This window comes from Polypterus senegalus, chromosome 8 (genome assembly GCF_016835505.1).
Source record: "Polypterus senegalus isolate Bchr_013 chromosome 8, ASM1683550v1, whole genome shotgun sequence".
NCBI classification, from domain to species: domain Eukaryota; kingdom Metazoa; phylum Chordata; class Cladistia; order Polypteriformes; family Polypteridae; genus Polypterus; species Polypterus senegalus.
Genome location: NC_053161.1, coordinates 105,379,800 through 105,407,250, shown reverse-complemented (window position 1 = coordinate 105,407,250; position 27,451 = coordinate 105,379,800). Strand labels below are relative to the sequence as shown.

Genomic DNA, 27,451 nt, shown 5'->3' with positions numbered 1-27,451 from the left:
TGACACTACTATTGCTACTACCATTCAATTTCATTATTTTGGTATAACTGTACAGAAATTGTCACATCTTTCATACATTTTTTATCATTTAATTATGTTCATTAACAAGTCTATCACACACCTGAAGTAAGTCCTCTCTATGACTGAAACTTATGTAGGTCAAAATTTCATTGCCCTCTTTTGACATGAGACTCATACTGCCACTTCCGACTTGAACTGCAACCTTAACGGAACACTTATACTGTAACAAACCCACCTTAGTCAAGGGTGTGTTTCTCTGTGGAGCTGCAACAGCAGCCCTGGTCTGGTATTCCACATGTGGACCTTCATGTCTATGTCACAATCAGATGATACCTCTGCATTCATTGCTTAGCTACTCAGGAAACTGATCTTTAAGTGTTTTATCATCTTTGCCACTCTTAATGGCCAAACCTGTAGGCCAGTTATCAACTAAAAGTCTCTCCTAATGTGGATCCAAGAAACCAATGGCAAATTGTTCACTTCCTCCTTTATATTTAGCGTGAGCTCCCTGCTCTCCCTGCATCAGGCAAGCTTGGGTTCAGCTTCTGTTACTTACGCTGAAAAGTAATAAACTATGAAACAGGAGATTATTTAGCTTTAATATGTTTCGCCTTCCAAATTTAATACAAAAGCTGAACCTGGGTTATAAGCTTGTTCTTATAGACTTGCAGCTCCAGTTCCTAAACAGGTTTCAAATTTTGTGTAATGTTTAAATGTTGGTCTTAAAAATATGCCAGATGTCTAAATGGTAATTTCTTTCTAATTTCCACTGTTCTGTGAATTACAAGATATGTATTTTTAGCACATATACAGTACCTTTCTTATCGTGACTGAAAAACCTTTTCCACAACACATGCAATTTTGTACTTCATGATCTTCTGTCCATTTCCTTGTGAGCGCTTGTGTATGTTTTATCTGGGGACAAATAAAAGAAAAATATAATTTTATAAAATAGCATATGGTATCATGTCCTGGGAAAAACAATTATTCAGGTTCACAATGTGACTTTTGAAACTGACTAAGGCTTTCAGATGGATAGAAAAAGAAATACTACTGTATATTTCCTGGAATACTACAGAGAATTTAAACATTTACAAAGGCTTTAAATAAACACTAAAATGAAACAATGATCAAACTAAATAACAACCTGGAATTATTTTGCACAAATATGCAATACGTGATGTGAATCTTAATAACATTATGTTGTTAACTTCGTAACTGCCAGGTGAGCAAGTGTAGACTAGATATCTAACTGACTGAAGGCCTTACATATCAGTTCACGTTTCATATAAAAAATAAATAAATAAAATAAAAAAAACTTTTTTTGGACCTTTATCTTAAATATATAATTAACATAATAGTGGAAGTGATGTGATATTTTGAATCAATAAAAAATAAAAGATTTGACAAAAAATCCTACAGGAGTATCCCCAACATGTGTGTCAGATTTACAGGAAGGTCATTTACCACCCCCTTTTGTATAAAGTATTAAAACATCACATCAAGTAATACACAAGAAAAAAGTTGAACTATTGTACTGTACAATTATTACCTTCTTTACTTCTCATACCTGTAGTGTTTGGTTCTCTCTTCCTAGTTCCTGCATTGCTGCAGTTGTATCATCCAGTTTTCTTCTCATTTCAGCATTCTTATTTTGAAGTTTTTCTATTTCTCCTTCACTTTTAAGACACCTGAAAAAAGTCAATGTAACAAATAATAAAACATAAGTTAAAAACAAGATTATACAATGTTTTGCTTGCAAAAAAGCTTCTCCAAGTACATTACATGAAATGAAAATATGTGATAATACATGTGAAGTTATAGAGAACGTGCGACAGCTTCAGAGTCATGTCTTCAGATGCCATTATAAGTGGAAACTATATGGAGTTTGCAAAGCAAGTTTTCATGGCTTCACAATGGGTTTCCAGCAGAGTCCAAAAGTTATACTTGATAGGGTTTCCACTAAAATGGGCAAAAGTGAGTGCACGACTGACACTGTTTTTCAAACATTAACATTAAAAGCCTCCATTAACCATGCACACTTGCTCATCTTGCAACAAACTCTTAATTTTTGCAACCCTAACAGAGGGTCAAAGCAACCAAAGCTGTCAGAATTCACTTTGTGAAAAGTGAGTGAGCTTTCAGCAGTTAAGCAACAGCACTGTCAGAAAGAAAGTATCCCACTGGTGATATGAGGCCTCATGTATTAACACTTCGAGATGTATAAAAACTAAACTTGGTGTAAGGCCGTGCACATTTTCACCGCACCCTCACACCGTGCGTACACAAATTTCTGCTCGGTTTTGCAAATGGGCAGCACCCAGCGCTACCAAAGCAGTGCGGTTTTTGTGTAGTGACCTTTTCTTTTTTAAATTCGTATCAATGATGTAGGATATATAAAATACACCGAAATAAACTGCATATCATTTACAAATTTAAATTACTTGATTGTAATCATTCTGTAACAATACAATGGTGCACAGAATGGCCAAACTATTTCAAGTATCATAGCTGCTTCGGTGTTGTTAGAAGACAATGCAAACGGAAGAGGGCACATATTTACAGATGATGATTGGCTTCTAAGTTGATTTCGATTTCCAAGAGCTATCCTCCTGGAGCTGTGTGCTGAAATGGAGCCAGCTTTACAATAACAGACTTTGAGGAGGCTCTGTCCACTCTCAGGTTTTTAGCCACAGGAACTTTTCAACGTGAACTTGCTGACTGTGCGGGTATTTCACAAACATCATTGAGTCGCACCATTCCAGCTGTATGGGATGGTATTATTCACTTGTCATCCAGATATACAAGATTTCCTTACATTGTGGTGAAACTGGCAAACCTCAAAGCGCAATTTGCAGTAATGTCTAATTTTCCAAATGTAAATGGAGTGGTGAACTACATGCGCATTGCAACTGTGCTGGACAAGTTACATCAGCCAGGTATGAATGAATCAAAAGAATATGCTGGCATAACATCATCTTTAGCAGAGAGAGCCTATAAAATAAAAAGAGCATCTCTGCACAGTCGCAGGTGCTTTTTCCAACAACTAGTGCGGCAAAAGGCACTAGTAGTCCTTTTGAGGATAGTGAGTCACCTCAAAGAGCCATGTAAGGAGCAGAGAATCTATCCAATTTCGAGCTCTGTACTGATGCAATAATATAAAGTCACCTTCAGAGAATGAATTTGCTTGTGCAAATAGAAGGCATTTCGCCTCTATTAATGTGCTGCTCTATAGTGTACAGAAAGTGTGTCACATTCTGCAAGTATGCAACTTGCAACATAATGTGGCACACAATTGTGGCTTGCCCGCACTTGAAGAGATGTGATATGATGAACTTGATCCTGGACCTACCAAATAATCAGCCAAATCAGACAGTGTTACAACTTTGCTTGAATTTAATTTGCAGAATATTAAAACAGGTAATCAGATGCAGAATTTTATTTTGTAACCAATTCATTTAATTTGTGGTCAATATCACATAGCCTTTATATTCCTTAATTCATTGGTCACATTTCTTATAGCATTCAATATTGCATTTTGTGACTCCAGAACAGCATTCTTCCGCACATAGCCAGATGGTCACCCAGCAGTTTCCGAGGATGTCTGCGCCTGCTGGTGGACGTCTCTCCATGCTGCCAGGTCCAAGTAGGGTAAGCCAGAAGTGTCAGACAAGTCAGAAAATTCGGACAAGAGTCTTTAAAATTCTCATCCCCAGTGCTTCCCTTTTAAAACTGATGTTTCTCCAGCATACCCTACTCAGACCTTGCAGCACGGAGAGATGTCTACCAACAGGTGCAGACACCCTTCAAAACTGGCCCAGGCTCCACCTGGCGAAAGAGCGCTGTCCTCCCACCGTCTGGTGAGAGGATCCTCCCAAGTGTAACGATCACTCCTGCTCCTGGCTGCTCAGCAGGAGTTGATTCTTGTGCCCCCACCTGAGCGCTGGCCACGTGCTACCTCCAGGGGCAGCATTCCCATCCGCCTGCTTCTCACCAAGCACGCACACTACTGCTTCTGCCTTTCTCTCCATTCTTTAACCTCCGCTCTTTTGTTCTTTTCTGTTTCTCTTTTCCTCCTTTCTCACACTCGAACTTCCCTTTTAACTCTTTTAGGGCTAATTTTTTTTTTTTTTCTTATCTCCCAGGGCTGAATATTTTTCCAAAAACTAACATTTTTTAAAAAAGAACACAAAGCAATTGTTTAACATATCAAATCAACAAAAAATATTTACTTTTGACAAATATTACTGTCTTGCATGTTGTATGAGCCTGCATACTCTATGATTTCACATACATATCACATACATTTTACACAGCAAAGTCCTGCAAAGTCTGATCTCGGTCCAAGCAGCCAATTTCAGTCATTGCCACATTGCACTGCTCACAATACGTGTTGCTTTGGTGCCTACTTTTCAATTGTCTGCTGCTGCACTTTCTCACATATATTGTTAGTGTGTGCTGTAGAGAGACAAGTCACCCTTTTGCCATTGTGCCATTCCACTGCCACCAAGTTTACTGCCCGCATGAAAACCGTATTGTCACCTCTTTTCATCTTCTGAAACTTTATGAACTTTATGCATGGCATTATAGCCTGGCTCACCCCATGGGATTTGCTTCTGTTTATTACAGAAGTGAATAAAACTTTGCAGCAGCACGTACCTATCACCATGCTACATAACCTGTCCAAAGCCACCAGGGGACAAAGCACGTTTGGACCAATGCTCCCTGAAGTTATATCGCCAGTTCTGTCCCATCTCTATTTGTAATACCACAGCACGCTTCATCTCGTCTTTTGTTGTGTGTTTACACTTTGAAAAATGAGAATGCGATGCAAACGCAGCCCGCGATTGAAAAAATTTCTCTGCCTACCTGTTTATCTCGTCTGACGGTAGCTGAAAAGCAGCATCAGGAGAGAGCAGCCTGAAGTACAGCAGCTGGTGATCTGTCGTGTCCAACAGCAAGCCATGCCGTCTTGTGAAGTCCAGTAGCCAGCTCAGCTCTCAACGGATCAATGTCTGTGTATTTATCCCACGCGAACCTTGCTGTAGATGCATCGGCTGCGCGAAGCGCTCAGCTGGCAGCAGATCTGCTGGCGCGCATCGGCTGGTGTTTGATCAGCTGATGCCGGCTTCTCACTCTCTTGCTCAATCTCCTGATCACTGTCAATAAAATCCGATTCTGAAAAATCAGAGTCCGACTCCGCGATAATGCGCAAAACATTGTCATTGTCTGCCGAGTGTTTTCTTTTCTGCACTCGCCTCGCTCCATTGTCACATGTCGATACCATCTTGCCATTGTTTACATTTCGCAACTCACGCACACGCTAGGATTAGTTGCCGAGTCAACAAGTCTATCATTCTTCCAAGCACAGAGGGAATGCCTGTGACGTGACAGTGAGATTTGTCGCCATTAACAGCTGATTATCGCCCTCTATCCCTGGATGTCGACTTTAGTCGACATTCGCCCTCAAACCCTCTTGTCGACAAAAGTCGACATCCGCCCTAAAAGAGTTAAACTGGGGATGTGACACAGCTATGGCTATGGCGATCCTACACCTGTGGAATAAGTACAGGGCCGTCTGCTCCCATATCACACATGGAAACTGCTCCCCATGTGCCCGCTGCTACCCAACCGCAGACGAGACTGTGGTGATTATTTATTTAAAAACGCCAAAAAGCCGAAAACCTCACTTTACCACAGAGGTACCTACCTAGGATACACGCATTGTCATGGGAGATTTCAATGAGTAGACTGGACCTAACTGAAGGGGATGGGAAGACGTAATTGGAGCAATGCAAATGGTTGTATATCAGACAATGGTGAATGACTCCTATGCTTCTGCAGTACAAACAGCTTGAAAACTGGTGGCAGCCTGTTCAAGCATAGGATAATACACACACTTACGTAGAGGAGGCCTGATGGCACAGTCAAAAGTCAGATCGACCACATGTGTTTCTAAAAAAGGTGGACATCTGCATTAAGAGATGTCAGAGCACACTGAGGAGCTGACATAGCATCTGATCACTATTTCGTAAAAGCACAGATGAAACTGAAACTAAAGAAAATCCAAGGAACAAGGAAATTTGCAAAGCTAGCAGTAGAAAATGAAGGAATTCACAATAGAATTGACAGATCGCTTCTAGACACTAGAGAAGACCGCACCTGAATTTGCCAAAGAGGAACACAAGCAAACAGTCAGAAAGCAGTATAACAAATGGAGAGACATAGTCACAAACAGCAAGAGATAAATTAGGCTACAGAAGAGGCAGACATATGGAGCAGTGGATATTAAATGACACTTGGAGGCTTATTGATGAACGAAGGAGTATGAAGGAAAAAAAAGAGGAAGCATACAGTAAAGGGCGGTATAATGATTAAGCCATTGAGAAATACAAAAACAAAGACAAGAAGTGAAAAAGAGATGCAGGTGAGACAAAAAGACTGCAGATTGAGCTTGGAACAGCAGAGACTGAGATAGCAGCAAGCTACAACAGCTCCAGAAAATTGTACAAAATTGTTTAAAGAGCTGCCAGGAATGAAGATACAGAAATTCCCTATCAAGGACAAGCAAGGACAGAAACTGATGACACAACAACAAGAGGCAGAAAGGTGGCAAGAACACTTCATGGAAGTATTACAGTAAACTGCCCTGAACCAAGCATAATGATGTGCAATATCAGCAGTAGTCAGACAGGCGTAGACATATCAACTGGACCAATAACCAAACATGAAGTATGACAGGAAATCAATTGTCTCAGAAATGGAAAGTCTTAGGAATCAATGAAATCACAGCTGAAATATGGGGGCCTGGATTCCATAAAGCATATAACAGAATTTTTCAACAACATACAGGAAAGCGAAGACATACCAAATGACTGGAATAGACTGCTAAGCAGACTAATTGATCTTGATTTCGCTGATAATATTGCAATATTTGGACACATTGGTCCTCAGATGGCAGAGATAACTTGGGTACAGGAGGTAGCTACAATGATAGGCCTCACTATGAATGCTGACAAGACTAAAATCAAAAAAACAGGAGACTGTGGCGTCTGAACTGTATCAATCCAGTGACAGCAAGTGGAAACTGTTGAAAATTTCTGTTACCTTGGCAGCAGCACACAAAGCAGCGGCAGCTGCGACAAAGACATTGCTGTAAGCACTGGCAAAGCAATCCGAAACTTTGGCAAACTAAGCAACATATGGAAAAGCAAAGAAATACGCGTGACAACAAAAACATTTTATGAAAGCCTTATTCTATCAACAATACGTATCAGAAACGTGGAACATGACAGTGGTGAATCGGAATCACCTAGAGGCATCACACCATAGATGGCTATGAAGAATTATTGGTATCAGCTGGAAAAGTAGAGTAACCAATGAATGGATTTGCGTGATGACAGGAGCAATAACATTGAAGGACAAGATCAGGCCAAGACAGTGGCTTGGACACTTGTTCAGGATGGTTGAACAATGAACAGCCAGGCAAGCGATAAGCCAGTCAAAAATATGAAACGAAAGAGGTACATTCTCATAATGATGCACACATAAAAAATGTCATTTTCAGGTTTGTGATTTTATTTTTTTCCAGCTGTTCCTTGGCATCTAAAAATTATTTGAGCATCTTTACTGAGATTTTGGAGATGAAGGCACCTCTTGGTTACTGTACATTTGCTGTTTGCTTCAGTGTGTTTGTAAACATTGTTATAAACCAATTACATACTCTCATGGCATCTTCTTGTTTTATATGAACGTTCCCTTTTAATGACCGATTTGTTGATGGCTGGTAGTTTGTTTAGGCACCATATACATCCTGGTTGTCCAATACTGGATTCAACTAACAAAAAACTTTAGCAGTCGGCCATTAAAGTCAATTTTGAGTTTTCTGGTTTCAACATTTTTAATGCCATTTGTTATTATTTATCTATTATTATCTGGCTCCTGTTATGTGTCTGTTTATTTTGGTTTACAAACTTTACCATGCTGTATTTAAGCACAATTAATGAAATTCACGTCATGAGCTTTGTTTGGTTGATTACAGTCTTACAGGTAACAACCTTGACTTACATTTTTTGATTTTTTTTCAAACCATCTTCCAATTTCATTACCTTACAAAACTGCAGTCAGTATAACAAGTGTATTCTCACTTATTTGTTTCATCAACCAATAAAATTTGAAACTGCAAGAATTCTTCTATAGTGAAGGATCTTGGGAATGGGACATTTGAATAAACACTGGGATTAATATTTTTCAATCAATCATTATTTTTAGAAAATGACAATTAAACAAAATCTATTCAGTTATTGACTTATAATAGATGTACTCTAATATCAAAGAAGTTAGGTATCCAAGTTTTATACATTAACATTAATAAAATCTAGTAAGGATGCGTCTAACTTAAATAAAGTTTCACTTATCTACACATTTACTGAAAAAAACATATCTGGATAAACCTTCACTTAAACATTGTTGCGTGTGTAGAGCACTCCCAAAATTAAACATAAAAACTGCTTAAACAGTTTTTAAAATAGTATTTAGAAGCCGATTAACTTAAATAACTAAGGAAATTTCTTAAGATTTATAAAATAAAAACAACAATGTGCCCTATACACATGAAAAGCCCCACCTTTCCAACAAAACCCTCCTCTCGTCCTGGTTATTTTGCACTGTTGCTTCCAGAACTGCGATTTCTCCTCGCAGTTCATCTGTCTGCTTTTCTAGCTCACCAACTCTTCTCTGGCTACTCTGCCAGTCCTTTTTTAAAACAGCGATGTTCTCATTCAGTGCTGCGATCTGCATATTTAGCTTCACTTCTGCTTCCTCGTGGTGCTTCTTTTGCTCTTCTTTAGCCTTCAATTCTGTACTCTAACACATATAACAATTTATTTTGAAAAACATCCAAGTGTCAAGAGTTAAGATGTTTCATTATTTACAATATTTCACATAAAAACCTATTCTAAAATTTCAACTGTTTTGTTTATTTAGTGGAAAGAAACAAGGGAAGTAATGGAATATAACATTTTAAAGAGCTGATCAATGACAGTGCCACTACTGATATGCCCATCTTTCAGTATTACTGAAAAAATTACTACTTGTGCCAAGTGTCAAAATTTGGTATTAGTTTGCACAACTGATTTCCCAATTAATCCAAACAGAGTTCATTTAATGCCTCAACAAAATTTAAGACATACAGTAACTATTATTAGTAAATATTCCGGTATTTACTACACACGCATCTACTGATATAGTAGTGTACATTATACATTACAAGTAGCTTATGATAAAAAAAAATATATATATATGGATTCCAGAAATATACCAGTAGCAAAAAGTGCCTTGAGCACGGGAATAATTATTATTATAATAAATGTGTACCTTTTTCAGTGATTATGTATATTGACCATTATCAAACATCTTCAAGGTATTAAACAATTCACTTAAAAATTAGGATGATTAAACAAATATGTGACACATAAATATACTTGCATATATTATAAGGTTTCAAATCACAGAATACTATAATGTTGCTTCTCAAGTCCAATAAACTCATTTGGTTTACAGGCTGAAGCCAATTAAATATAAAATGCTAAAATAAATGCGGGTAGTCCCTCCTAGTGTATATCTACATTCCCCAAGCTTAGTCCCTATATATAAAGCAATATTCTTTGAAAGTTAAACATTAGAGACAAATTGGCAGGATGCTAATTTCACTATCACTTACCAGTTTTACAACTACTTACCAGTTTGTTCTCTTTTATGGCCAAATCCTTTTTCATATCATTTTCTTTTTTAACAAATGCTTCCTCTGCAGCTTGGCGAATCTTTTTCTCTTGCTCAAGAGTAGACTTCAAGTTGTCTACTTGTCCCTGTATCTCAAGCTTCTGGTCAATTAATAACTGTTTGGCATTGGTTAAGTCATTCAACTCCTATATGTCAGAAAAGGTGAAAGTCAGAGTTTATTTCACATTAAGTACATAACTGCAAATACTGGTGAGGTAGTATTACCTTAAAGTAGCATTTCACATGAAAAATCAGTACATTTATATAAAATACCCTACAATAAAAACACAAATATTCTGTGTGCTGAAAACATATTTTGGTGAGTAAAAACTGTGTTTTACTGTGGTGTTCAAGTATAATATTAATTTCAGGGTTTGCTCATAAAAAATGTTTTTGGTTGCCACTGTGTTTAACTGAGATTAAATGCTGTTTTACAACAAAAAACACAAATTAATCAAATACAACCAGTACAACATTAAACAAATAAGATGCATTAAATAATCATCAACACTTAAAACCCTATTAATACCCAGTTCAGAAAGTTATGAGTACAACACAGATCCTAGTGTACATTAAAACAGGACAAACACAGAGGCCAGACTAGCATAGTTCAGAACATTAATGAATTATAGCAAACTCTGAAGTAACTCTACCTTTGTTTCTTGCTGTTTTTTTTTTTGTTTTTTTTTAACTAACTTTAGAAAAGATGAAATCAATCTTATATTGTACTTTAGAGAGTGTGGAAAAAATTTTTGAGCTAAAGATAAATTGGCACAACCACATTTCTACTAATTATTCATAATTATTTATGCCTACAGTTCTGAGCAATGTATACAAAGAGGAGCCTGAGCATGGTTTGATTTCCATTAAATTCTGTTTCCTTCCATAATTTCAAAGTATTAAGATTTATAATTCATCATTAAAGTTGGATGTAATGCTAATGCCATACTCTGGTTTAGATTTTTGCAGTGTTGATCTTTTTTATATGACGATTTACACTTTAGATGAAATTTGATTACAATTGTCAAAAAATGTCTTTTCAACTACTGTTTTAATATAAATAAATATATATATATATACATAGTTTGACAAATAAAAAATTTTAAAAGGATAGTCACTTTAACAAAATCATTTCTCCTGCCTAAAGAGGTGTACAGCAGTCTGCATATGAACATCTTGTTTGGTGCTTTCCACCATGGTGCAGAAATTCATTCTGAACAGATTTTTATATTTTCTTGTGACATCAGCTCCTAGGTTCTGTACCTGAACTGTTCTGAGATAATCAAACAAAATGTATCTAATTTAGTATTACATGCAAGATAGCACATTCTAATTTAAATAAATTTTGAAGTGCAACAGCCTGTAACATTCATCCAATAAAGATAAGAATAGATCTGTATTGATCTGTGTACCACGTCACAAGATGATTGTCTTATTATATGACTGTCTTTGTTATCTTATTCATTTGCAAAGGAAAATGGCCACATATAAAAAGGCAATTTTGCAAATATCTAAAATGGTTAGGCACATGGCAGCACCTAATCTCCAGTGGCATTTGCCCTGCAAATAACAATATGATAAAATGGTGGGAAGAAGAAAGCAAATAGTAATGAAGCTGTACCTGCTTGCTCAGCTATGGAAAGAAATCCTGGTCTGAACTATTCACTATATGTCTTCCTCTGTGCTCCTGTATTTATTAATTCTCAATAATTTATCAGCAATCTGGTGGCTCAGTACCTGGTCAAAATCAAATGCCAGTGTAGGAAATTCTTTAAAGGTGAAGTTCAAAAGTTTTGTGCTCCCATTCATGATAATATAGTGTTGAATTTGTGGAAGGTATTGGTGTTTGAAACCTTAGAAACATCCATATTAGCAACAGGCTTGTATCCTTTGAAAAAGTATGCTGTATATACAATATATAGTTATAAACTTGCCCGATTTACCAAATCTATATTAATAATCATATTGAAAGACTTTACCAACAAATCTCAAGGACTGCACTCCCAAATGTCAGTTCAATGCTGTGAGCGGGATCTTATAATTAGAATCTCAGAAAATGAATAGCTAATGGATAATGAACGGAAATTAGCCATTGACAAGATACAGACAATTCCTTGAGCTGTGCAAAGCATAATATAACTAATTTAACAAATGCACATTGCACACATTTATCTTCATGAATATTATTCAAAATATCTATGCTTTGGGACAGTTAAATAAAATTGGGAAAACTTTATTTAAGATGGTTGTCAGTACACTGAATTTTCTTATGGTATTAGTTGGAATAACGTCTTTTTTGAATTAAAATACTTTTGTTTTTATTTTTGCAAAGACTTCCAAAATCCTGTTTTCATTTTGTCTTGTGTGTTATTGATGAGGGGAAAAAAATTCAGATGTAAACACTATTTGTTTTTGAATGGAGTTTTTGTTTTCCTCTCTTTGCTGCCAGCTGGTCATATCACAATAATAATACAAATGGAGTTAAAATTGTCATGATTTATTTATATTAATCATTCACATGGCTGCTCAACTGTGTATTTACTAGAATCTGTGACTTTATACATATAAATATTGTGTGGTTTTTAAGCTACTCTCAGCATATTACACAGTAGGTGTAAATATGAGCATATGCTCTGAGTGAAAATTAATTGACCAGTAAAATGAATACGGTCAGTAAGCAAACACACTTGAGAAAGACTGCATGTCTTAATGCACACATAGTTACAAGCATTTCACAAACAATACAAATAAATAGGCACCCTTAATGACAGCTGTCCAGATCAAACATAAATTCTCTTCTGAACTCCGGCAGACACCTGACAGCAACATCCCAGGAGATGGACAAGTCCAGCTCACGGCCCATATTGAGATTTCAGGGTATACATTAAATGTTTAAAACATATTTGGGTTACAAACATGCTTTAAACAAAAAACAAACAGGCCAGCATGGACATGCTCAGCCTTTGCAATTTTAAGACCAAATACAGTATGTATAATGTTTATAGTCATTATATAAGATTCATTTGAAGTATTCAATATTAAATGATCTGATTATTGGTTCACTTCTAAACATGAGAGTTAATATGGCACACCATGTATTATATAAAGAAATGTCACATAGCTTCAAAACATAACTTGCATCTCAGTCAAACTGCCATTCTAAACTGGTCATAAAACATAAATAAATAATAATCAATAATATGCTTTAGAATAAAATGTATAAATGCTCACCTTTTCAGAATGTTCTTTATTTTTCCTTAGTTCCTCACTAATTTTGCTGAAGTCTTTCTCAAGTCTTGATTTGAGTTCAGTTAGTTCTAAAACCTTACCAATTTCTTTCTTCAACTCTTGTTCTTTTAAAGCCTGCAACATTAATTATCATTGAAGGGAACAAAAAGCTTTAGACAAGGAAAAAAAAAGAGTAAAAGTATTTTTTTCTTTAGGATCCGACTCCTGGAATCCTTCAATAAGAATAAGGATGTCATAACATGGATGAAAAGATAATTAAAACTGGTTTTAACAAATCATAATAAAAATCATGCTAGATATAAATGGTAAATTAAAAGAAACCTTGAATAAATACATCTCAGCAAACTTGCCTTTTCTTTCTGCTCATCCTGCAATGACTTTTCATTTTGTTTGATCTGTTCATCCTTCGTGATCAAATCCTTCTCCAAGGTAATTTTTTCTTCTTTTGAAACAACAATTTGCTGATTGAGATTGCTAAGTTGAGTTCTATTTGTAACCATTTCTTCCTGAGCCAAAACCAGCTTTTCTTCAGTAGCCTGAGTATTATATCATTGTCTTCAATTAGATTATTTTATTTCAAACATAAAACATTTCAAACAGCAGATTTCTAAGAGAAATCTCTAATTATCAAATTAAATAATTTAAAATACTCTGACTCTTAACAATACAGTATATAACTTTTTAACTGCAAATGCACATGTAGGTATATATCTGTTTTTATTTAGTCAGCATGAATGCAACCTATTTTTAAAATTTATGAAATCCAGAACTTTTACTTTTATAAGTCCACATTATTTCCACAGAACAAAATGTCTTCTGCATATTTCATGTTGGTATTAACCACAAAACAGTATTTTTTTAATAAAACAGATAGTGGTTAAATTAAAACTCCTGGCTAAAAAAGCATACAACTACAAAGAAAATAAATAACCCTTAGTAAGCACATCTTTAGAATGTATACTACAAGCACAAACTTCTGTATAGCCAGAGAAACTAATCCAAAAGAAAACATTAGTATTTATATGGAGTCTATGGTATATGCCATCAGGAATATCTAATTTGTAATTCACAAATGGTAAATTAAATTAACCTGTTATTTATTTGTTCATTTGCAAAAAAAAAAAAGCTTGTCTATCAAAAATGTTTATTACTAGGGCAATCACATTATACAGTAACAAGCTACTCATCTAAGACAGGTTGAAATTTAAGTAACCAACAAGGACCTTGGCATTAATGTTTGCAGTTCATCATTTACTATTATGTATTTTGTAATGCATGTAGTAATAAAATGCATTGCTTTTGTCATTCTAACAGATGCACATCACAAACATTTGTAGTAAAAAAATCATTACTATAAATGCTTGTGATAAGGCATCTGTGAGAATGACAAGTGCAATGAACAGCATATGCCTCTATTAAATACCATCTGGTATTGGATCTTTAAAAGCAATTTTAATGCTTGTGATGCACCATTTGTTGGAATGACAGTGACATAGTGACTGGACAAATGCACAGATACACAGGTGAATTTGGGTTAGAATACTCGCATTACAAAAATGTAAATATTCAAATGTAGTTTAAAAGGTCTAAATGCCACTAAGCGTATGTTTGTACTTAAAGCATCTTTGTATATGTCATTATTAAACAATAATAAATTTGCGGAGCGGTGGCAGGGGCCAGTGTTCAAAGAAACACAGACAAGATCTAAACTGGATTCTTTTCCCCCTTTACAGATGCAGCGAAAATATAACATGTAATCTCAATTCTTATTTTTAATTTCATCTTTGTTTTAGAGTATGGGTGTCAAAGGGTGTCCTGGAGGGCTGCACTGGCTGCAGGATTTCATTCTAACCATCTTCCTCATTAGTGACCAGTTTTGGCTGCTAATTAAGTTTTTTTTTTGCCTTAGTTATAAAAAACTTGACTCAGGCCCCTTAGTTGTCTCTTTTTTCCTTAATTAGCAGCCAAACAATAATGAGACACAAAACGAGCCACCACATGACCAGCTCACCTGCGCCTAGCACACAATATCTAAAAATAAAGAAAGGTGATGGTCTCAGTAAGGTTGATCTCTCAGGTCACCAAAACATTTGGACGGTGTTTTTAAAAAAAACAAAAAAATCAACAGTTTTGGAAATGTCTGTAGTGGCAGAACGAGAGCAGCAACAAGCCATGGAATTAAATAATGGGTTTAATTAACAGCAAGAATCAGCTTCTCATTAAGAGATTGGTTGGAGTTTGAAATCCCAGTTTAGCTGGTCAACTGTTGGCTCGTTTCACATCTCATTTCTGTTAGGCTATCATTTAATGAGGAAAGAAATCAATTCAGAGGACTGAATCCTTAAAAACAGGGCTATTAAAATTAAGAAGAGAATTAGCAGTGACAACTGCTCGCTCATTAGGAAAAGAGTTAGAATGAAAACCTGTAGCCACAGCTGCCCTCCAAGCCTGGGGTTTGACACCCCTGTTTTAGGGATTACTGGAGCCTGTATGAATTACTGGAGCCAGCTGCCTCCAAAAGGCACGTATTGGCTAAGGTAACTAAACATGCTTTTTTGGTATTAAAAAAGCTTTTCATAATGTTGATTAGGGCGGCACGGTTGCGCAGTGGTAGCGCTGCTGCCTCGCAGTTAGGTGACCCAGGTTTGCTTCCCGGGTCCTCCCTGCGTGGAGTTTGCATGTTCTCCCCGTGTCTGCGTGGGTTTCCTCCGGCGCTCCGGTTTCCTCCCACAATCCAAAGACATGCAGGTTAGGTGGATTGGTGATTCTCAATTGGCCCTAGTGTGTGCTTGGTGTGTGGATGTGTTTGTGTGTGTGTCCTGCGGTGGGTTGGCACCCTGCCCAGGGTTGGTTCCTGCCTTGTGCCCTGTGTTGGCTGGGACTGGCTCCAGCAGACCCCTGTGACCCTGTATTCGGATTCAGCGGGTTGGAAAATAAATGGATGGATAATGTTGATTATAAGGCCTTTATAATAACAATAAAAAAAAAATTGGCATTTATTTCTATTATTTTACAGAAGAAGGACAACATCTTTTGTTTACAATGAAAAATACTAAATGGTTCAAAGTAAAACAGCACAAAGTCTGGGATCTCAGGATAAAGACAGAAATGAAACAGAATGAGTAAAATTATACTTTTTGGGCACTGGGCAAGAGTTTAAAATTAGTTGTTAGCATACCCAATAATCAAAAAGCAGAGCAGTGCAAAGAAAATTCTGTCCATTTTAAAAATTCCAACACAAACTAACAATTAAAAATTATATATATATAAAAAAAAACAAACAAAAAAACACTCTTGCAAGTGATGTGGAAAACGCATTTAAAATAGAAGTATTGCATCATTACGTGTCTGGAGTAACACATTGCCGAAATTAGTGAAACCATTCTTAAAAATTACAACTGAATGTGTTTGCTGTTTTTTGCGAAGTTTTTTCCCAAAGATTTGAATTATACTTGAACAGTGATGTTTGTTCTGACAACCCTAGGATATACAGCATGTATATATACAATACACTATATAAAAAGATTCACCATGACTCACATTGGAGGCAATGAGGCAAAACGAACACTGGTATAATGTGCCCATTATACGGTAAATGTACTTGATTGATTTTCCTTTAGACATGGCATGTCATCACCCAGCCTTTTTGCCTTTATAAATGTCTGTTTTGGTGGGGGGGAAAAGACCACCCACTGTGTTACAAAATAGTTAGGCTTACTTGCAAGTTACTATATCTCAAATACAACATTATTCCCAACGCCCATTCCTGCCTACATTTAAGCAGTAAAAAACTGTGCTAAATAGTATTAACTCTGACAGTGGGGTAAAATACAGTTTATGTATGTTTTTGTCTGAGACCACCATTTTCTTATTGTAAAGATATTTTAGGAGTGAAAATTCAGACATTTTCTAGAATTCCTTCAAACTAGAGTCTCATCCATGCTCTGTGATGATGGTGTGTATTATTAGGTTTCCAGTGGAGACATGGTACCAAAATAAGCACAACTCTAATTTTGAAAGAATTTCAAAAACTATAATTAAGCAATGACTCAATACAATACTTCTGCCTGTTAATGTGGCAAACAGTAACTTATTAACTGATACAGTATAAATCATGAATTCTCAAAACTTGCTTTATGACATGTCAAGCAAAAGTATTTAAATTATTTGTCCAAATAAGAAAATACTCGGATAACATAAAATCTCAAATAATAGTTTTCAGAAAAAAATGACAGAAATCACAATAAATAACATCTATTAAAAATATCTGAAATGAAATTAATTACACAGTTCTTTTGAAATATTGCATGTAATTTGAAATATAATAAATTTCAATCATCTATTATCTGCTGGATTAAAAAAATACTAATTGAGGAAAACAGTCACCTTAAGATCTTGCCTGGTTGCGGAAAGCTCAGATTCCTTTCCATATAAGTCAGACTGCAGTTTTGTTAGACTTTCTTTGACACTTTTAAAATGCCTCTCTATTTCACTTGATTTCTCTTTTTCTGCTTTTAGATTTTCAGCTGCAGTCAACAACTGACTGTTTAATTTATTTTCAATTGCAGTCTACAAAAAAAAGGAACAAAATCAATCACAATAAATTTTAAACCTAGCAAAGGAAGGTATGAACTAAAATGCTAAAAATTGACAATACATGTTTCAAGACAAGGATTTTTTTTTTATTTGAAGTAGAATGCTGCTCATGAAACCTAATACTGTAAATTGAGATTGTCCAATAGAATTGCTCTGTTTATAGTGCAGTCCATCTTAAAACTACAAGAAAGAAATTTGACCGATCTATATTCATTAAAAGAACACCTATACCTCTGATTAAAAACATCTGTGCATCCACAATGTTTATTATTGGACCACATTGTTTTTTTAGAACTGCAGTCAAAAGGAAAAAAAAAACTAAGCTAAAGAATTCCATGATTAATAATATCACTTTCTTCACTTTTGATGGAATATTTCTCTATACCTTTTCTGACATATTGCTTTGCATAACAGACAGCTGTGTTTCCAATTTTTTCTTCTCTTGAACAGCAGACTCTTGAGATTCTTTTAGTTTTGCATACAGTTGCTGCTCCTCCTCCTCCTTTGCTTTCAGCTGATCTTGAGTCTTTGACAGTTCTGCAGTAATTCCTGCTATTTGTGATTTTAATTCTTTTTCCATCTGCAAGTAAAAAAGTCCATTACAAATGTATATGTAGAAAACTGCAAATACTGTGGAAAAACAGGGCATGCAGCTTGGCAGAAAATGAATAATTTATCTTTAATATAGAGCAGATCACATGTGAGGTGTGAAAAAAGAGAATAAAACATATTGATATATTTAGTGTGTGTCTTACAATATCTCTTTTCAACTCTTACTTTGGGAACTCATCAAAGAAGCAGAAAACTTTAATGCTGGGAGCCCTTTATGACACCAACCTCCTTTAGTCACCCTTTGCAACATGTAGGGGGAATGTAACCTTATTATAAGGAAGCAAAGCAAAATGCTAAAAAAGCAGTTGAGAGGGCTCAAAAAGTGAGCTGCAGAATGAGAACAGAAAGAAGAAAGCAAAGAAAGACAGGATATAGTGGATGTGAATTATTTAAAAGCTGCTGAAATCAACATTGGGATTGTTAATAATGGATACTTGGGAGATATTGGGTCAATGAAGAGAACAAATCGGACAATTGTGCTTATTTTGAGAAAATGGCAGAACTAAGATGTAAATCCTTTAAAAGGAAGGCCAAAAAGTGATGAAAAAGATGACAATGGGTAAATGTTGAGTGCAACTGGAGTGTCATTGGAAATGATGAAAGTAACAGAAGGTCCTGTAATTGAAAGCTTGACAGGGCCGTATAACCTGATTGTGTGAAAAGAGGATTCTAAGATTGAAAAAGAAATGTGTTCAATCATGTACAAAGAAAACTGCGATCAAAAACAGTGTGGGTCATATGATACTATTCTATTTTTGTGGGCATGTAAAAGACATGGCTGAGAGAGTGTTCGAGAAAAGAATTAGGGATCAAGTGAAAGCAAAGTACACTCTGGATTCATGCATGGGAAGGGAATAACAGTTGCAATCTTATTTATTATATTATTCAAATGCAGCAAAAGCATCCAATAAAGGGAAAAAGATGCAATATGAATTTGTAGATCTAGAAGGTGAGCTGCAAGAGATGTTAAGGTGGGTGTTAAAAATGTAAGTGTGGACAGTGTCTATGTTGATGTCAATATATTGGGAAGCACAATCTATGTCCAGGAGAGGACATGAGGATAGGGGAAGTTTTGAGTCAAAGTTGGTAATCATCCAGTGATCCAGTCCGAGCAGACTGCTAGTTAGTGATGGAGGTGGTAAACAGACAAACACATTAAGGATTGTCATGGGAGCTCTTATATAATATATGGTCATTGCTAATTGTTGGAAAAAGCAAGCAGAATTATAGGAGAGAAATTCAAATGGAATGCTAGCCTTGGAGGTAAAGCAGGAGAAGCATGACATGACATATAGCATGTGAAAGGTATTGGGAAAAACATAAACCAGCGCATGGGTGGTCAAAAATGAGTGCATAAAAGGTACAGGGTAATATGCAGGTGGTGACTGCATCATTTCTTTGTAGAATGTGTGTGACAGGGATTCACAATGCTGATTTAGTAAGTGTAAATTTAGATTACAGCAATGCAGTTGTTTTGCTACATTGGTAATTAAAAACTATATGGGCTTTGAAAACTATACAATTTATATCTGATTTGTAATTAATGTGTGATTAAGATATTATATTCCACAAATTGTATGATTTAAGTCAAACATGATTGACAATATTGGCAAGCAAAAATGTGTCAAGGAATTTTGAAAATACAAGAGTCACATGTGTTTGAGGAAGTAGACAATTTGAAGACTTGATTGTCTGTAAAAGTACCTGATGACCATAAAGTTGCAAATTTGATTAACATGACTTAACTGTATTTCTGTGTACAACTGTGGAAAATAAATTAACCATGCAATGTAAACAATACTGCAAAAACAGCATGTGTTTATGAAAGGAGAATCCTTCCAATCCAATTAGTTTGACCAGACTAAAATGCGAAATATTTACTTAGACACGCAAAAAGAATTTGCTGTGTAACTGTATCAAACATAATTTCTTAAAACAGGGGCCATAAAGTTCAGTGCTAACAAGTAAAATGTCAGATGAGGAATTTTTGAAATAAGAATCTTGGAAACTTGTTTTTTTATACGAAACACCAAAACCATGATAAGTCTCACATAATAACAGTGTTCATATTCTATGCACAAATTAAGCTACATTTTTAAACTTAAAAATCACATTGGAAGAAAATTACCTCAGCGTTCCGTTCCAGTAAAGTTTTAAGTTCGATGACTTCTGTAGCTGTAGCTTCAGCCTTCTTTTGAAGGTCTTTTGCAAACTGTTCATGAGATTTTTCCTTAAAAACAAGCAAAAAGAAAACAGTAAAACATTAATATAATTATCAAAAAATATTGAGTAGGCATGTTTTTAAAATCTTTGCAAAGCAGCCTGTAAATGCCCATCTTTCTCAAACCCCTTTCATATTTTCCATTTCATTGTGTTTCACTTAATGTTTTTACCCTCTGTTATCATTACTTTAGTTTACATCAAGTAAACCACTGACATCTGTTGTCTCAGCAAACTGCACGTCACACATTATTTCTGTATCTCATAAAATATCCTATTTTACTCTTTACTCTTCCTTATCCTAAGTTTATACTGTATGTCAATAAATAACCACCTATGTAACAAGAAAATGTTCTTCATTTGTGAAAAATTATTTTGAACATATTGAAAACATGACAAAAAAAATAAACTATCAAACAGTTTGGCTATCTTAAGCAGTCTGTTATCCACAATATACATGTTAACTAAGCCAATTAAGCTGGAAGTATAAATATATCATTTTAGAGCTCTGTACAAAGATATCTTACACAACTTGAAAAACCAACCAGGCAATCCTGACTACACAGTGCTGATACAGACCAAAAAAGTGTGATGTTAAACCGAACAACACATAGCGGGGCTATTTCTCTAATAAAAAAATAATGGAAAAGGTTGCTGCTAAGGATCACTAATCACTAATTCTCATCTTAATACAAGTTTTTAAACTACAAAACAAACTTAACACAGCACAATGTACCAGTTATTTAATAACTGGTGAGTTTTGCATGAGTCAAATTATCTAAATTTATCTTGGGCCAAAATTTTAAATGTTAACAATGTTATCAGACTGTTAGGTCATATGCTTTGGAAATGTCACATACTTGAACCACTTTGGAAAAACTAATTGATTTTCTGTAGGATTTACAAATACTTGTAATCATTTAATAACTTTACTTGCACTTACAACACATGGGATAACATTATGCAACGAAAAATCTTTTGTCCAGTATCAACTTATTCAGCTGGAAAAATTCTAATCCACCCTAAATAATTCAATGAGAATGTAATATATCTCTCTATTATAAAAGGAAATCCTAGGACGAGACTTTCAACTCCCGCGAGAGATAATTTCAGGTCCAGCGAGACAAGACTTTTTGGCAAGAGATTTTGGAAAGTCCCGCCCTCCTCTCAAACATTTACAACAACACCCACAGTCCAATCACTTCTCATTCATGTTAATGCTATTGTCCGACACAGTTCCTGTGTTCTCAGCTCCAAGCGGGTTTGGAAATAAAAGACAAAGAGTAGAAGACTCGGTAAAATAATGTAACAGCAAAAAGAAATTGAATATATGGACATAGGTGATATGACAGAAGTATGCAGATATTGTTTGGCTTTAAAGTTTATGTCGGAGACTTGTAGATCGTCTAATTCATGTTGCCATCAGGGAAAAGTAGTGTTTCTTCCCAATGAAGAGGCCTATCCGTGAGAATTAAAACATTTGTTGTTTGATGAAAGCGAAACCCATATACGTGAGAGGTAGAGATGTGAAGTGGCTGCCGCGCAGTGCAGACTGGTGGGTTGGCAAGCATGGTTATCTAAAACTAGAAAAATCTAATTTTCTGCATGAAAAGCTTTTTAGAATCTGGCAATAATTCATCACTACTGTTTTAAAATCTGATGAAGAGTATTATTAGAAGTTTTAGCATCTTCTCCTGAAAAAAATTCAAACAGTTATTGCTCAGTTCTGTAAATAGATAAATGGAGCAACACTGAGTTAACATCTGGAACTAAATATAAAGCCTCAAAATTATACAGCATCAGATATGCACAATTAATTTTGTTTCCAATAAATTTTAATTTAACATACATTACTATATAATTCCATTCACATCCTTCATTTTTAATAATTAACTTCCATTCTCATATACATGCTACTTAAAATTCAAGTGTACACAGTATGTGAAATGTTTTTAAATTGTGTTCTACTACAAAATATTTCAGTTTTGTTTTGTAAGTGTATGGATTTCTGGGACACAAAAAACAAACTTGTTTTGCAGAGAAAATGGAAAACAAATCAGCACTGTATATTAGATAATGTGCAGCAGGGGGGCTTTTCACTTCCCATTCACAAAAATGAAATGACAAATTTCTTGCCAATGCCATAAAAACACCCTAACTGAGTTAAAGCAAATAAAGAAATTAAAAAAGCAATGTTCACTAAATGGAATACCATGTACCTGTCTATGTTTAAAGTCTTTAAGTAGTGTTGCCAGTAATCAATCAATCAATCACTCAATTTTTAAATAGCTGAAAACTGATGAGTGTAGTCAGATCTTGCGAGTAGTTAAATAATTAATATCAATGGGCTTTAAATAAACTTTTAGTCTACAAACCTTTTCCTTTAATGCTGCTTTTCCAAGTTGTCTTTCTTTTTCAAGCTGTGATTTCGACTCTGCCAGGACCTGGGTAGTATTTGTGAGGTTCTCATTCATGGTTGCCAGTTCTTTTGACAATAGTACATTGCGTTCTTGAGCTTTTCCTAGACTTTCTGTTAATGTTCGACATTGGTTTTCTAGATCCTCATGTACTTTCTTTAAGTTATCTTTTTCCTTTTCCAGGCTTTGCTTCTCTTCCTCCAAGCAGGCAAGTTTCTGTTTAGCCTCTATAAGATTCACAGAAGCTTTTTGATGATCTGATTTTGCATTAGTTAACCTAAGATTACAAGTAAAATGAAGATTCATTTTAACAACTTTATACAGAAATGAAAATAGATAAAACAATTTAGGAGATACACAGCATAATTTGCCCCCTAATGCACAGGGAAAAGAAATTAGACCATTAATTACATGCAAGTTTACAAAGTATTACCTATTGATTAATTGAATTTATTGATTCAAATTACGCATATTTTGAAGGCAACAATAAAAATATTATACAATAATGCTATAACTATTTACTGTGATTGATAAGAATTCACTTAAAAGAAGCAAATAATTACATAAAAAATAACTGATAGAGTGTACCAATACATTTTTTGTTTGTATGACAAGTTAATTTGCAATATAATGCGGAAAGAAACAGCTATGGCAGAAGAAACATTTTAAATTTCCTTTAACTGAAAATAAATCTCATATTCTGCTAGTAATACAAGTAGCTAAGTATTATAAGAAAATATTTAAAATATCAGACCTCACTGATCAGTTAACTAGCTCAGGCTAAGAGACATTAGTAGGGAGTACTCAGATTATACAGCTATGGATCAGGGATAGCATAATATACTAAATATATATATATTAATTATACTAAATGCAGTATTATTAGCATTAGTATTTAGTATATAGCCTTTTAGAATAATTTAATTCAGAGTTTGCACAGTTTTTGATGTAGCTTATAGCATATTGCAATGTGGATCTGAAGCCCATCTCAACAATACAATTAGTGCTGTATGTAAACTTTCTCGGGTCGGCACGGTGGCGCAGTGGTAGCGCTGCTGCCTCGCAGTCAGGAGACCAGAGTTCGTTTCCCGGGTCCTCCCTGTGTGGAGTTTGCATGTTCTCCCCGTGTCTGCGTGGGTTTCCTCCCACAGTCCAAAGACATGCCGGTTAGGTGGATTGGCAATTTGGAATGTCTGCACAGGGTGACCTCACCTTTAGAAAAGAACTTACTGTACATACAGTAGATTTAAAAAAAAAAGTATTCTGACTTTCTGCACACTTCATTGTATGGTGTATGTTTAGTTTGAAATTATTAAACTTGTTATCTTGGTCATCAATCTACACTTAATACTCCAAGACAAAGTGAAGACATATTTTCAAACAGGTTTATAAATGTATTAAAAATCAAAAACTGAAATATCATGCTTACTTAAATTACATGGTTCACCATTTGCTTTCTCTGTTGAGCAACACAAAAAAAAATTCCTTAATATTTAAAGTACACAATAAAAACAAAGGGACATTAGAAGTTATGCAGAGACAGACATTTAAACAAGTGTACAAAAAAGGAAATTAAGTCTTTTTAACCTTGAAGACTGCCAATCAGAGCTCTTCAGTATACTGAAATGTATTGATAAAGTTGTTACATCAGAATTGTAGTTACACATTAAATATTTAAAAAAAACAAGTGGAAATTAACTGAAAGGTATTTCAAGACAGCATCCATATATACTCGATTGTGACAATCTGAAAGAAACTACAGTAGGACCTCGGTTCACGACCATAATTCGTTCCAAAACTCTGGTCGTAAACCGATTTGGTCATGAACCGAAGAAACTTCCCCCATAGGACTGTATGTAAATACAATTAATCCGTTCCAGACCATACGAACTGTATGGGAATATATATATTTTTTAAGTTTTTAAGCACAAATATAGTTAATTAAACCATAGAATGCACAGCATAATAGTAAACTAAATGTAAAAACATTGAATAACACTGAGAAAACCTTGAACAACAGAGAAAACTAACGCTGCAATAGTTTGCGCTATAGCACTACCAACCGCCGGCTAAAAGCACTTTTTAAATGAGTTTTAAGCACAGGGTAAAAAATGAACATTTGAAAAAATCCGTAATTTAATAAACCACCAAGAAAAATAACATTGCAACAATGCACGCTACGAACAGATCGCTGGAAACAGAAGTGAAAACAAAATCAAGCCCAGTGCATTCTTTAACTGCCTTCCTACCTTAATGCGTCCAGCTCTCTCCTGATCCTGATTTTAACTAATTATCTCAAACTGTAGAGCTCTGATGATAAAATACCGACATTTTCTGTTGTGTATATTTTTAAAATGGCAAAATGGTTTTGTACAAATCCATACCAGAAGAAGAATTTCATTTGCCACACCAGATCAACCAGTTTATCAACCACTACTAAAATCCAGGGGTTTTCTGCTGATATAGCCCATTTACTTCAGGTCTTAAGTGTTATGCATTCAGATATGCCTTCCTGCACACCACGGCTATAAACAGCTGTTAATTGAATAATGGCCTCTCTTAACTTTAAAGCTCATTTCTTTTTTGTTAATTGCAATGGCCCCCGTTAACCCATTAATTATGTTAATTAGATAATATAGTTCATGAAAATACTAGGAAGGAAGTGGTTTCTGAAATGCCTGAAAGAGAGAATCTGGCACTTACAATCATACCATTGTCAAAATGGATTGGATGAAGTGTCTTGCCCATTGTAATATTTGGCAAAACAAAACCAGACCGCTTGACGTGGTCTGCATACCAAAAATATCTGAAGTGTAGCCAACTTAATTGGCTGCAGAAAGAAGCAATCACTTTTAAATGTGGATGTTATCTAATACAGTAAGTAGCCACAGGATTTCCTTTATGAATAAAAATAAACTAGACAATTTTATTTTAAAAAAAGAATTAGAATCATCATAAATAAATATGCACTTTTACTGTTTTTTGTTTTAATACACCATATAGTTTACTTTATCTGTTATGAATATCATCTACTTACTGACTGGTTTGAGTAAGAGATTTTGTGGCAGAATTGCCAAAATAAGCAGTTTACATACTGAATGCTACACATTTAAATACTACACAATGATGATCAGAATTGCTTAAATACTAGTTTTAATGAAAACACCAGGTTGAAAAAACAAAGAGTAGTGTTCTTACATGATCTTCTCTTCTTCAAGGAATTTGCCAAGTTCTTTCACTTGTTTCTCACTTTCCAAACACAGCTGTTTTTGCTTAGACAGATCCAGTTGACACTGTTCAAGGTTTGTCCGTGTTTTCTGTGCATCAGCTTCAAATTTCTGAGAAACATGAACTTAAGATTTAGGCTGAATAATATATGTCTCACTTACTCAAAATCTAAGCACTGAAACAAATACAGTACCAGCTACAAATAACTTACCTAAAAACTGACATTTTATTCAAGTTTTAATAAGCAAAAGATTTTTGATAACTTTTTTTACATTACAGCTTGCATTCACATACTTGGAAAATGCATTAAGATCTCTTAATTTTATTTTTTTATCTTAACACTGTATTCTACAATGGAAATGAAATGTTAAGTTACTGTTAACTTCAAGATCAGGGACATACCTTAATTTTTCCTTCTAGTTGTTCAGTTCTTTGCTCTGAATTAAGCAACTTTTCTTTATGGTCTTTGAGGCTGACCTCCAGCTGACTGATGTACTCCAGCTTATCTTGAAGTCTAGCACTGATCTCATCTAACTGAGTTTTGGTTTTAACAAGCTCCTGTGGGGCAAATTTTTTAAACAAAACTTTAAAATTGGGACTATTTTAAATTAAACATTGAACATACAGTGGTGTGAAAAACTATTTGCCCCCTTCCTGATTTCTTAATCTTTTGCATGTTTGTCACACAAAATGTTTCTGATCATCAAACACATTTAACCATTAGTCAAATATAACACAAGTAAACACAAAATGCAGTTTTTAAATGATGGTTTTTATTATTTAGGGAGAAAAAAAATTCAAACCTACAAACCTAGCCCTGTGTGAAAAAGTAATTGCCCCCTTGTTAAAAAATAACCTAACTGTGGTGTATCAAACCTGAGTTCAATTTTCGCAGCCACCCCCAGGCCTGATTACTGCCACACCTGTTTCAATCAAGAAATCACTTAAATAGGAGCTGCCTGACAGAGAAGCAGACCAAAAGCACCTCAAAAGCTAGACATCATGCCAAGATCCAAAGAAATTCAGGAACAAATGAGAACAGAAGTAATTGAGATCTATCAGTCTGGTAAAGGTTATAAAGCCATTTCTAAAGCTTTGGGACTCCAGCGAACCACAGTGAGAGCCATTATCCACAAATGGCAAAAACATGGAACAGGGGTGAACCTTCCCAGAAATGACCGGCCGACCAAAATTACCCCAAGAGCGCAGAGATGACTCATCCGAGAGGTCACAAAAGACCCCAGGACGTCTAAAGAATTGCAGGCCTCACTTGCCTCAATTAAGGTCAGTGTTCACGACTCCACCATAAGAAAGAGACTGGGCAAAAA

At 35.2% G+C, this 27,451-nt stretch overlaps 1 protein-coding gene across 4 annotated transcripts in view; it reads right to left on the bottom strand.

Moving 5' to 3' along the window:
- Positions 1-27,451, bottom strand: part of eea1 (early endosome antigen 1) — a 164,269-nt gene that overhangs the window by 2,527 nt on the left and 134,291 nt on the right. For all 4 annotated transcript variants that reach the window (XM_039761542.1, XM_039761543.1, XM_039761545.1 and 1 more), the window contains 12 exons: positions 26,526-26,681; positions 26,094-26,233; positions 22,854-23,172; positions 20,387-20,488; positions 18,032-18,226; positions 17,437-17,619; positions 13,401-13,586; positions 13,033-13,164; positions 9,762-9,947; positions 8,648-8,886; positions 1,592-1,712; positions 838-936 (listed from right to left, as the gene is read on the bottom strand). In XM_039761542.1, coding sequence (XP_039617476.1) covers positions 838-936; positions 1,592-1,712; positions 8,648-8,886; positions 9,762-9,947; positions 13,033-13,164; positions 13,401-13,586; positions 17,437-17,619; positions 18,032-18,226; positions 20,387-20,488; positions 22,854-23,172; positions 26,094-26,233; positions 26,526-26,681 — 2,058 coding nt within the window. The remainder of the gene's footprint in view (positions 1-837; positions 937-1,591; positions 1,713-8,647; positions 8,887-9,761; positions 9,948-13,032; positions 13,165-13,400; positions 13,587-17,436; positions 17,620-18,031; positions 18,227-20,386; positions 20,489-22,853; positions 23,173-26,093; positions 26,234-26,525; positions 26,682-27,451) is intronic.